Source organism: Bos mutus, chromosome 1 (genome assembly GCF_027580195.1).
Source record: "Bos mutus isolate GX-2022 chromosome 1, NWIPB_WYAK_1.1, whole genome shotgun sequence".
Lineage (NCBI taxonomy): Eukaryota > Metazoa > Chordata > Mammalia > Artiodactyla > Bovidae > Bos > Bos mutus.
The window spans coordinates 107795586-107808501 of NC_091617.1; the positions used below are offsets into that span (position 1 = coordinate 107795586).

General features: G+C 39.6%; 1 protein-coding gene across 4 annotated transcripts in view; it reads right to left on the minus strand.

Annotated features, from left to right (window-relative positions):
• Positions 1 to 11867, minus strand: part of MLF1 (myeloid leukemia factor 1) — a 31697-nt gene extending 19830 nt beyond the window's left edge. For 3 of the 4 annotated variants that reach the window (XR_011464803.1, XM_070374142.1, XM_070374159.1), the window contains exon 1: positions 11699 to 11866. Coding sequence is in view for 3 of the 4 variants with exons in the window: in XM_070374142.1 (XP_070230243.1) it covers positions 11699 to 11745 (47 nt within the window). In the remaining variant the exon portion in view is untranslated. Of the gene's footprint in view, positions 1 to 11698 lie in introns of all 4 variants that reach the window. The other variant, XM_005907363.3, reaches the window with a different exon arrangement.
• Positions 11868 to 12916: the final 1049 nt, after the last annotated feature.

Here is a 12916-nt window from a genome sequence, read left to right on the forward strand (position 1 = left end):
GCTGGAAAATCCCATGGACAGAGGAGCCTGGTGGGCTCCAGTCCATGGCGTTGCAAAGAGTTGGACACAACTGAGTACTAATTTATCTTTGTGAAAACCCTAAAGCTTGTCAGATTTTGGTATTCATGGTAAGATGTTACTAAGCTTTGTTTCAATAAATACATTTCCTAACTGTTTTTAGTAAAGTATCAGTTTTAATTACATGCTAAAACAGAACTTTACTCCAAAAATATTGTGTAGTTCTGAAGTCTTATTGCCTTAATTCAACTTGAACATAATTTCTAAAAATTGAATGTAGAAATTTGTTATGTAGAAAGTTTCAAATAATTATATCGATTTTACTGTAACGGAGTATAGGTGAGTGTTTTTAACTCGTCTAAAGGATTTCCAGCAATTATAATCTAGTATTTTATTCAGAAAGAGCACAACTTCCCAGGTACATATGAGTATATTACAAGATATTACAGTAAAAAATAAAAAGAACTGACCTTCCTTATAGCTATGCCTATGTTCTTCTGCTCATTCTCCCACAAATGCTTATGTCACTAGGATTTTTGCAGGAGGAGGAGGAGGGTGTTATCCTGTTGCCTAGCATTTCTCTAGTGTGATCATAATTTATACCCCCCACAATTTATTTTTGGACATTTCAGTGGCTTCATACCACTCACCATGATCACAACAAAACTCAGGAAGGTGCACTTTGTACGTTTGCTTTTCCTTTATGTCTTCAGAAACTTCTTTTAGAAGTTAGTCTTTAGCTCCACTTTCTGTATGTTGGTGAGTTTTAGCAGATTAAAAACTTTAAAGACTTCTCTTAGATATTGATGGAATGTTCAAATAAAATCTTTGTTTATAGAAAAACTAAATAAAATGAGTATTTTCAACAAATAAATCTAATAGGAAGGATGTTTATGAGAGTGTTTCCTGACTGTTTTGTTCTTCAGATCTGTTTATTCCTGTGAAGTATCAATTGTTCTAAAGGAAGTTGGTTAAGCAGAAAAAGAAATATATTTACAAATGATAAATAGCAGCTCCTTTGCATATCTGACCAACACAATAACTTTCAACCACTTCTGCAGCAGGACTAGTGCTGGTCTGGATGACAGATCCATATACTAAAAAACTGTAACAAGTCAGTACTCTTCTTCATTTGTTCTCTTTCTGTCCTTCTCTTGTCCTTTATATACTCATCCACTTGGGGACATTTCCCTACTTTTCAGCCTCCCTCCTGCTGACAAATTTTACAGAAAGTCATAAAAGGAAAGTGCTCTCCAGTGTGTGCAGGCCGAGTACGCTCTTAGTGCAGCAGAACACAAAAATTTCAGCAGGAGTCCAAAAATTAAACTACTCTTGACCAAATTAGTAACCCAATCTCTGAAAATGAAGAGTTTCTTTAGCTAAACGTTCAGTATTTAATTACAGAAATACACTTGCCCTAAATTCAGTTAAGAAATATAATAAAATGAAGACACTAGAGCATTTAGGTTTATTTAGAGATTATTCATATTTCATTCTTTCTAGCTAAAAGCAGACTCTAATCTATTTAGGAATGATCAAGTAAAAACATTACACATACAATGCAGAAAAATGCCATAAATAAGATCATTCTCCCATGAATTCTTGTAGGATAAAGTTTTGGATCTGTCTTACTGATAGGAGTGATGGGCATGGGAAATGTAACGAATTACTGTCCTTAGATTTGCCACCTATTAAAAAGTTTGATAATCACTATTTCAGCAGAATTATAGGCAACTAGCACTATGAGGCGGAGAAGGTAATGGCACCCTACTCCAGTACTCTTGCCTGGAAAATCCCATGGATGGAGGAGCCTGGTAGGCTGCAGTCCATGGGGTCACAAAGAGTCGGACACGACTGAGCGACTTCATTTTTCACTTTCATGCATTGGAGAAGGAAATGGCAACCCACTCCAGTGTTCTTGCCTGGAGAATCCCAGGGACGGGGGAGCCTGGTGGGCTGCTGTCTATGGGGTCGCACAGAGTTGGACACGACTGAAGCCACTTAGCAGCAGCAGTAGCAGCACTATGAGGAAGTTGTGACAATTTAAAGATTAAATAGATCAATGGCACCCAGTGAAACTAGCAGGCAGAAAGAGAGTTGCTTTGTGCTTTCCCAAATAAAGACCTGAAGTCCAAAAGTTAGTTTACAATTAAGGAATCAGAAATTGGTGTATGTTATCTTCCCAGTTTTTACTTAAAGGTACAGAGTTTCAAGTAGTTCTGAAACCCATAAGTGAGTTGTCTAAGAAATAATTCCTAGTTTTTATCTCAAAACCAGATTATTTTGAAGTGTTTCATATCCAGATGATACTCAACGCCAGGTGATAGCAAGAAACTAGAATTATTGTTAATCTTGTCAGATGTAAATATGGCTTTGTGGTGATGAAAGACAGTATTTTTCAGAGATGTATTTGGAAATACACATGAGTGAAATACAAGAACTCTGGAATTTGTTTTAAAACACTTTAAAGACAGCAGCAGCAATAGAGATGGGTAAAGCAGGTGTATATTTTGAAATTCTGATTAAGGGGTACACCCTGTACTATACTCTTATACTTTTATAATATACATTCAAAGTGTGTCATGATAAAAATCTTTAAAGTAAATAAAAAAGAAATAGAACTATGTAGAATTAAACAATTTTATACTGTTTGATGTTTCAAAATGGATGATTCAAAAGAGTCTCCTTTTGCTGAGATCTTTATACTCACTGGACATTTAGAGTTTAGGATATGGGTACAAGTATGGGGATTAAACTATTCATTCTTATTAAAATGCAGATACTTAAAAAAACACTCAAGTGTTCCCTTTAGATACATGGATGAGATTCAACTTCAACAAGGAAAGATACTTCAGGGAATACTAGTTTTGGTCAGTAAATAGATGAGAATTAAACAGCTATTACTTTTCTATAGAAACATAATATTTAATAAGATTTATTTTTCTAATTGGGCTAAAAATTCAGCACTAAGTGTGGCTCATTAAAAATGTTGTCCAGGTTTCTCTTTATTCAAATAGGAGTAGGTGTATTTGTACATAGAACAAATGTCAAAAAACATCTTTTTCTTTTTATTGACACAAACAAAAGGCTGCTTTAAAAAATGGGCTCACAGTCTGGCTTTTGCACCTGTCTGAACTGTTCAGGAAGAACTCTGGCTGGATCCTGAAGTGAGTTCAACTTATGTCCACCCAAAACAGCAATTGCTTAGAAATAAGACTTTTAAGATTTCTCCTGTTCAAGCTTAAATTTTTTTAACAAAGGGTAAATCTCTAATGGTAGCAAGGAGTTGTTTTAAAACTTTACAAATTAACAGCATAGTTTTCTTTCTCAGGTAAGCAGAGTTTTTATATTTTTCTACTTATTCATATTGTTCTCTTGAAAATGAATGTTTCATTCTTCTAGGAAAATATACTGGAAATATGATGACACTTTGCAAAGCTATTACTAGAAACAGGTCATACCATGTATATAAAGTAAATTAATAATTTGAAATATGATTAAATATTTACATGAAAAATATTCTTTGCATACCTGTTAAGTTAGTGAAGTGTGAAAGTTGCTCAGTCGTGTCCAATTCTTTGCAATCCCATGGACTATACAGTCCATGGAATTCTCCAGGCCAGAATACTGGGGTGGGTAGTCATTCCCTTCTCTAGGGGATCTTCCCAACCCAGGAATCAAACTTGGTCTCCCACATTGCAGGCAGATTCTTTATCAGCTGAGCCACAGGGAAGCCCTTGCATATTCAAAGGATGCAATATTTTGCAGACACTAAATTCAAGCTTCAAAGAATATCTAAAGACTAGGAAAATGCTTATGGTATATATTAAGGAAAATAGTTTATTTATAACCACAAAATTTGGTCTAATTTTGGAGAAAAAAAATCCATATATGGAAAATAGAAGCAAAATAATAATAGTAACCAAAATCTAAAAGACACTTAAACGACGTTTGCTCCTTGGAAGAAAAGTTATGACCAACCTAGATAGCATATTAAAAAGCAGAGACATTACTTTGCCAACAAAGGTCCGTCTAGTCAAGGCTATGGTTTTTCCTGTGGTCATGTATGGATGTGAGAGTTGGACTATAAAGAAAGCTGAGCACTGAAGAACTGATGCTTTGAACTGTGGTGTTGGAGAAGACTTCTGACGTCCCTTGGACTGCAAGGAGATCCAACCAGTCCATTCTGAAGGAGATCAGTCCTGGGTATTCACTGGAAGGACTCATGCTGAAGCTGAAACTCCAATACTCTGGCCACCTGTTGTGAAGAACTGACTCATCTGAAAAGACCCTGATGCTAGGAATGATTGAAGGTGGGAGGAGAAGGGGACAACAGAGGATGAGATGGCTGGATGGCATCACTGACTCAATGGACATGAGTTTGAGTAAACTCTGGGAGTTGGCGATGGACAGGGAGGCCTGGTGTGCTGCAGTCCATGGGGTTGCAAAGAGTGGGACACGACTGAGTGACTGAACTGACTGAACCAAAATCTTGGGTTGCGTGATTCCCTTAAACCAAATTTTCAGCATTCAGATTTTCCATGGGAATACATTTTCATTTAAGTGAGGAAAAATTTACTTATAGTACTATGATGACTATATGACTTCTTTCAGGATTGCTGACACAAACCACAATCAAACAGAATGAAATTTGGCACCAAACATGTTTTTTACTCCACATTATTTACCTATCAGAAGCAGGAAAAATGTTGCCCCCCCAAAAAATTTTTAACTCCTGGATTGATTCTGGGTCTCCTGGGATAATCTCAACATAAGTTTTTTTTTTTTTTTTAGGACTGGTAATATTTCACTTCAGAATAAGTTCCTGTTTTTAAGATGCTCTCAAATATATGTTATATATATGTATATATATATAAAACTCAAATATAATTATATATATTTAACCAGTTATAGTTTATTGCCTTGTACAAAATACAGATATTTGTGCTTCTAAGTAAAAAAGCATCACACTATTCTTTATTATATAAAAGTCTCAGATAATTGACATGGCAGTCCCACTCATCAAGGGAAACTCCTTCTTTCTACTATACCTAGTAGTGGCATAAGCAGATTGTTATGGCTCTCAGATCATAAAGAAACACTCCCTAGTTTCAATAAGGTGGGCAGGTCCATAAAGAAAATGCATCAAGTGATTTATGTTTAGACACTATAAATAATGCATACAACACACAAGGAATTCTCTGGTGGCTCAGATGGTAAAGAGTCTGTCTGCAATGTGGGAGACCAAAGTTTGATCCCTGGTTCGGGAAGATCCCTTGGAGAAGGAAATGGAAACCCACTTCAGTATTCTTGCCTGGAAAATCCCAAGAACAGAGGAGCCTGGCGGGCTACAGTCCATAGGTCCCAAAGAATCGGACATGACTGAGCAACTTCACGTTCACTTTCTTTCACAACACTCTTAAGAGAATCTTTTAGGGCATGGGCCATGATTTCTAAAAATTTATAATCAAGTCTATAGCACTGGGCATATAGTAGAAACCTAAGAAATGCTTGAAGAATAAATGACATTTTCCCAGGTGTCCCAGGTGGTGTTAGTGGTAAAGAACCCTCCTGCCAATGCAGGAGACTCGGGTTTGATACCTTGGTCGGGAAGATCCCCTGGAGGAGGGCATGGCAACCTACTCCAGTATTCTTGCCTGGAGAACCCCATGGACAGAGGAGCCTGGAGGGCTACAGTCCTTAGGGTCACAAAGAGTTGGACAAGACTGAAGCCACTTGGCATGCAGGCATGGAGGCAATTTCATTTGCCTACTGTTCAGAAGCACAGTTTAAAATGGTGGTGTGGCAGAAGGCTTTGATACTGTAAGAGTTGCAGGAGTGACTGTGGCTCCCTCCCGTCCTGTAAGCACTCCCTTGCTTTTGCGTGAATGTTTACAAAATTCATTGATAGAACTAAGCATTATGATGTAATCAGTCGGTACCAAATGGCACTCCTCGATCCAGCAACCATGTTATAATTGTGTTGTGTTCCTTGGCTCCTAATTCAATGGTTTGCACCTAAGGAACCAAGAAATGCCCCAGATGAACAGTTTAGCTTATCTAATAAGGTGACTTTATTTCCTGCCATGGCAATATTCTCAATTAAGAAAATATCAGTCTTGCATGTGTAATACATTCACTTTCAACTCAGTAAGTAGCTAAAAGTGGTGTCCTCTGACTACTTCCCAAGTGCAAAATAAATAAATTAAAAAAATTAAAAATAGAGATTATAGATATATATTTTTTAGCCCCTAATGAGACCAAGGAGATAGAATAACAGTCTGTGAAAATATGAAGGGTGTCTTTAAAGACTGGCCATTGCAATACAGTGCCCACAAGAAGAGTCTGGGTGGCTTAAAGAAATGCTAACAATTTATAATGAAAAGTAAGGCTGCTTTCCAACCTGTTTCTGAGCCTTTCATGTCTAATAGCTGATAAGCGGTAACATAGCTATTCTTTGCAGATGTCCATGATCAGAATTTCATTTCTGTAGCTCAGAAGGTTCAAAGATCATGTTTCTGTACAAAGCAGTAGAAATTTCTAGACTGGATTAGATATATGTAAACTCTGACATTTAATAATCAATGTTTCTTAGGGCATAGAAGAGGGGTCAAGACCATTTTATTCTCAAATTAATTTTCCTGTCAGTACATACATGTTTCTATTCTTAAGCAAATGCAAATGGGAGAAGAAAGTAGTATTCTTGAGAGAAAACTATCTCAACACTTTAAACAAAGTCCACAGAGAAAACCACAGTGGAGAGCTAGAAAATAAATTGTGCTCCATGTTTCCTTGTAAAATCCACATATAAATATGTGTATCTACATTTTAAAAAAGGTAAAGATAAGATGATTAAAAAAAAAAAAAAACCAACTCTGCATGCCAGGAAGTGCTAGCTTTGAACCTTTGTGTTTTTAACCAAATTACAAGTATTATTTATTTGAAAAGGTGCAAGGAGATCCAACCAGTCCATTCTGAAGGAGATCAGCCCTGGGATTTCTTTGGAAGGAATGATGCTAAAGCTGAAACTCCAGTACTTTGGCCACCTCATGCGAAGAGCTGACTCATTGGAAAAGACTCTGATGCTGGGAGGGATTGGGGGCAGAAGGAGAAGAGGACAACAGAGGATGAGATGGCTGGATGGCATCACTGACTCGATGGATGTGAGTCTGGGTGAACTCCGAGAGTCGGTGATGGACAGGGAGGCCTGGCCTGCTGTGATTTATGGGGTTGCAAAGAGTTGGACACGACAGAGCGACTGAACTGAACTGAACTGATGAGAATATATACTGTGAAACAACTTCAGCTCTGAAACATATAAGGAAACCCCCAAAAGTCCCAAGCATACGATAAAACACTAAACTTAATCACTTTTAAAATTTCTCTTTTTCTCATGAAATGTTTAAAGTGCTGTTATAGAAAGGTAAACATTAAAAATGAATATATTTGGATTCAAAACTAGATTTTGTTTTTTACTCAAAGCTCTAAAGTATTTGACAATTTGATACCATATTTTATTAGCCTCAATTTATTTAAAAATTCTAATTTTATATCCAAGAAGTATATTCTTTTTGTCTGCCAACTTTTGATTAATTAGTAAATTTGGAGAGTGTGCTTATGATTGATATCCCTGATTCTGAATTAATGAATTATTTAGAAAATGGCAGTGTTTAAATTGGGTTTCCCGGTGGCTCAGTGGTAAAAGAGTCCGCCACAATGCAGGAAATGTGGGTTGGATTCCTGGGTCAGGAAGGTCCTCTGGAGAAGAAAATGACAACCCAATCCAGGATTCTTGCCTAGAAATCCCATGGATAGTGTTTAAATTAGGAAGTGCCAGCATCAACAATGGCACCTACTGAATGCAAATACAGATCATCCTCCGCTTATGATGGGGTTGTGTGTGTACGAAGTCACTTCAGTCGTGTCTGACTCTTTGTGACCCCATGGACTGTAGCCGTCCAGGCTCCTCTGTCCATGGGATTCTCCAGGCAAGAATACTAGAGTGGGTTGCCATGTCCTTCTCCAGGAGATCTTTCTGACCCAGGGATCCAACCCTCCTCTCTCACGTCTCCTCTGTTGACAGGTAGCTTCTTACCACTAGCACCACGTGGGAAGCCGTAATGGGGTTACATCCTCATAAACCCATCAGAAGTGGAAAATAACCCTGAAGAAAATGCATTTAACACACCTGAGCTAGGAAACATTATAGCTTAGTCTGCTGCTGCTGCTGCTGCTAAGTCACATCAGTCGTGTCCAATTCTGTGCGACCTCATAGATGGCAGCCCACCAGGTTCCCCGTCCCTGGGATTCTCCAGGCAAGAACACTGGAGTGGGTTGCCATTGCCTTCTCCAATGCATGAAAGTAAAAAGTGAAAGTGAAGTCGCTCAGTCATACCCGACTCCTAGCAATGCCATGGACTGCAGCCCACCAGGCTCCTCCGTCCATGGGATTTTCCAGGCAAGAGTACTGGAGTGGGGTGCCATTGCCTTCTCCAATAGCTTAGTCTAGTGTACCTTAAACCTTAAATATGCTCAGAACACTTATTTTAGCCTGCAGTTGGGCAAAACTATCTAACACAAAGCCTATTTTGTAATAAAGTATTGAATTCCTCATGTAATTTATTGAATACTATACTAAAAGTGAAAAACTGAATGCCTGTAAGCATATGGGTTGTTCACTCTCATGATCTCGTGGCTGATGGAGCTGAGGCTTGCTACCCCTGCTACTGCACACCTTGTGAAAGTATCATATCCCATGTCACTAGCCAGGGAAAAGATTAACATTCAAAACTGAAAGTATGGTTTCTATTCAATGTGTATTTTTTTTACACCATCGTCAAGTTGAAAAATGTTAAGTGGAACCACTGTAAATTGGGGACCAAATGCAATCAGTTTCAGCAATCCAACAATCAACTATACCATATTAACTACAAGACAGAGAGTAAAAGATGCTAGATTGTCATTAAATAGTATCTCTTGAACATTTTCTACATGTCAGAAGTTAAAATAGCCACCAGGCAACCCAATGACCAGACACATAATGTGAGCAATAGGGATAATATTTATATAAAAGATACAGGGCATGGAACCCCCTCTGTGTTCCTTAAGGTCAGTGGATGATTTAATAATGACTCTGTCACCTTTATCCGGAGAATGGGCAATGGCACCCCACTCCAGTATTCTGGCCTGGAAAATCCCATGGATAGAGGAGCCTGGTAGGCTGCAGTCCATGGGGTCGCTAAGAGTCAGACACGACTGAGCGACTTCACTTTCACCTTTCACTTTCATGCATTGGAGAAGGATATGGCAACCCACTCCGGTGTTCTTGCCTGGAGAATCCCAGGGATGGCTGAGCCTGGCGGGCTGCCGTCTATGGGGTCGCACAGAGTCGGACACAACTGAAGCGACTTAGCAGCAGCAGCAATCACCTTTATCAATTCCTTACGCTTGACATATTAAGTAATGGATATTCATTTTGTTTGGGGTTCGGGTAAAAGGGGTGAGTCAAATGAAATAAATATTTGAAGTTTACTTGAAAATTTACTTGAAAATAAATAAAATTTAATTTTTTACTTGAAATAAATACAAACTCACATTCTCTTTCTTATCTCCTCTAATTATTTTTACTCTCTATATTACCAATTGTGGAGCAAAGAAATAAGTCAGTTTTATAAAGTTAATTTTATCCCCAATCTCTATGGTATGGCTGCCTGGATTTGAAGACGGCTACAGAGAATGACGACTGAAAACCTACCGCCATGTAACTGATGCTCCTACCCATCCTCAGTGCAGGGCAAGAGTGTTCTTTGATGTATGCCTACTATTTGTGTTCTGTTACTATTTCTGACCCTGCCTCTTGGGTTCATTGCCTTTGCTCAGAAAAAGGCATCCAAGAGTTTAAATTACACTTTTGTGAGATGTTTTAAAGAAAGTACTAATCATACATTAGTTTAGTTACGGCCATTGCTCTTTTGATATAATCAAGACAATACAACTCAAAAGTTGTCATAATCTTAACTGCCGCCCATTGTACTGAGGTCACAATTACGTAAGAACCACTTCAACAGCTCAACTAAACTATGGATATATTTAGTCCCTACTCTCACAGGCTTTTAAAAGAGCAAATTATAATACAAACTTTGAAATCTGTTAAAATGACATTGTTCATAAATGTCGCAACTGCTCCTAACCACATTAACTAAAACAATATGATAAATGTACCTGAGCCCACACACTCTTTGGCTTCCCTGGTGGCTTAGATGGTAAAGAACATGCCTGCAATGCAGGAGACCTGGGTTTGATCCCTGGGTGGGGAAGATACTCTGGAGAAGGGAATGGCTACCCACTCCAGTATTCTTGCCTGGAGAATTCCATGGACAGAGGAGCCTGGCAGGCTACAGTCTGTGAAGCTGCAAAGAGTTGGACACGACGGAGTGACTAACACTGCACTGTACACCCCTTAATTATAATGAATAACCTTTAGAATAAAATATTAATAATTGTTTTTTCACACTAATAATTTCATCTTTTCTACTGTTAATTTTCTCTCAGTTATTACCATTATGTTATTTGGTTTTAATATAGTACTATTACATTTAAGCCAATATAATATTTTCTTTTAAAAACAAATCTATGTAGTAAACTGGCAACATTTCAACCTTTTAAACAGATCAAGTTGCACAGAGAATTTAAGTGATCAAAATAAATTACGACTGCAAGTCAAAATTCAAACTGGCAAAACACTTGGGTAAAAAAATAACACAAACCTTCCTGTTTTAGGGATCCAACTAGATTGTGTTACACTTTTATATAACCACCAAAGGAAGAACTATAGAAAATACAAAACCCAGGAAACCCTAGAAAACTAGATCATAATAACTATTCTCTGGATGGCTTCCTCTTTAGACATCACAGTATCTCACTTGAAACCTTGCACTGGGCTTGGCACTTGTTCACCTGAGGTGTTAAATGCAGCCTCTGTTTCCCTGCCTACTTGCACTTTTCATAGGAAGAGGAGTCCCTTTCCAAACAAGGCTACCTTTGTAACAAATCAAGAAAGGAAACAAACCGTGCACCTGGCAACTTCCAACCACTTCCAGGGAGAGACGGCAAAACTCTCCAATGCTCTTATAAACACATATTATGGAAAATACTATTTTAGAAAACGTTTCCCTTTTCGAAAACTTGCCATCTTATTAAATATTCCCTGCCTCTCTTTTGGAGTAGAAGCAGGTGTGGAAAGGGCCCTCTAAGTATAATTCTCTTCAGAAGTTCCACCGAGAGGCAGTTACCATCCCCTGCAAAGGCTCTGCAGCTGCGAAGGCGGGACTCTGAGCGCCAGAGGCAAAGAGGTTAGGGGGCGCCAGGTACCCGAAATCGGGCCGAGTTAAAAGCAGCTCGCACGGGGGTCGGTTGGGCGGGGAAGTCTGCATAGACCTCTCCCCACCTTACGCCCCCAAATTTCTCTTCCTTTCCAAATCCTCCTCTCCTTTCCCTCACACGCCCCTATATCCTCTTCTCCCTTCCCTTTCACGCCCCGCGAGTCTTCCTCAAACGGTCTCCTAGAGTCATCCGAATTCTCTCTCTCCTTTCGCGTTTTAACTGACTTTCCCCTTACAGTAGCTCCTCTCAAGATCTCCGAGTTCCCGGGCGACCGCGGACTCCCGCCCCCGACACTCACGAGAAGAAGGGATCATCCTCAAAGCTGCTGCTCAGCATCCCGAACATCCTGGCCCTGTCTCCGGCAGCGGCGTCCGCGGACAGATTAGCAAACGATGTAACTCGCCGCGGCTGCGACCCGAGCCAGCCTGACCAGCACTGTCAACGCTTGTCTCCCAGCCGCAAAGGCCGTGGCCGTCGCGAAAGGCGGTGCTTGACGCGGAGCTGCTTTCCTATTGGGCACAGATCCCAAAACGTCACCAAGACGAGGCGGGGAAACAGTGTGCCGCTGCCATGGCAACCGCAAGCAACACGGTGGAGGCTAGAGGCTTGGCCAAGCGCCAGCCGGGGAACCCAACATTAAGCCTCCCGTGGGACAAGAGAGCTTGTTCTCTGGGCTGCAGGAACACAGAAATTAGTCTACCCTCTGTGTGACCTTGGGTAAATCACCCTCAGCCTCGAAAAGGCTCTTTTCGGGAAAACGGAGATGGGTCAGGATTTGGGCTACACTGCATCCAAAGACCCATTTACCGGCCTCACGATCCACAGCAGAGTCCACAGCAGGTGGTTGACCTAACGCTGTGAACAATAAGAAAAGATGTGCAAAAAGGTTTTGAGTACATTTAGTAAATAGTGTGACTCAGTACTTGAGGGAAATGGGATGAGGCCTATTAGATTTCAACAAATTTGTCTTTTGTGAGCCTAACCTGAAAGTAGTGTTTCCCAAGTGGGAAATGCTTACGTTTTACGTATACATGGTATTTAAAAAATAAGATGAGAATGTTGCTCTCTTCCATCCTCTTTCAAGTCCGTTTCAAGGAGCAAGTCTCACTTTGGTGCTGGTGTGTCTCTTCAACACTTCTCCAGCATTCCTTAACCTAAGAGCAGGACTCAGGCCCAAGGCCTGCAGCAAGCAGCCATAGTCAACTAAAATTCCATTACTGTATATTTTTGTTTTAATTATATTTATATATGAGCCTTCTGTTTATGGCAAGGAAAGTGGTCTTAAATTTAAACAGTAACTTTAAATGAAAGTTTAAAAGTTTCAACATTTAAGTGAAACCATGTGCTAATTTCAGGAAATAGTACAGGTGAGATGTGGATATGTTGGGGGGGGGGCGGTGGGAGGGGAGGGTATCATGACAGTGGTTCTCACATTATGGTTCTCACATTTCCAGTACTGAGCTTGGAAACAGTCCTTAAGCGTTGCTGCTGCTGCTACTGCTAAGTCACTTCAGTC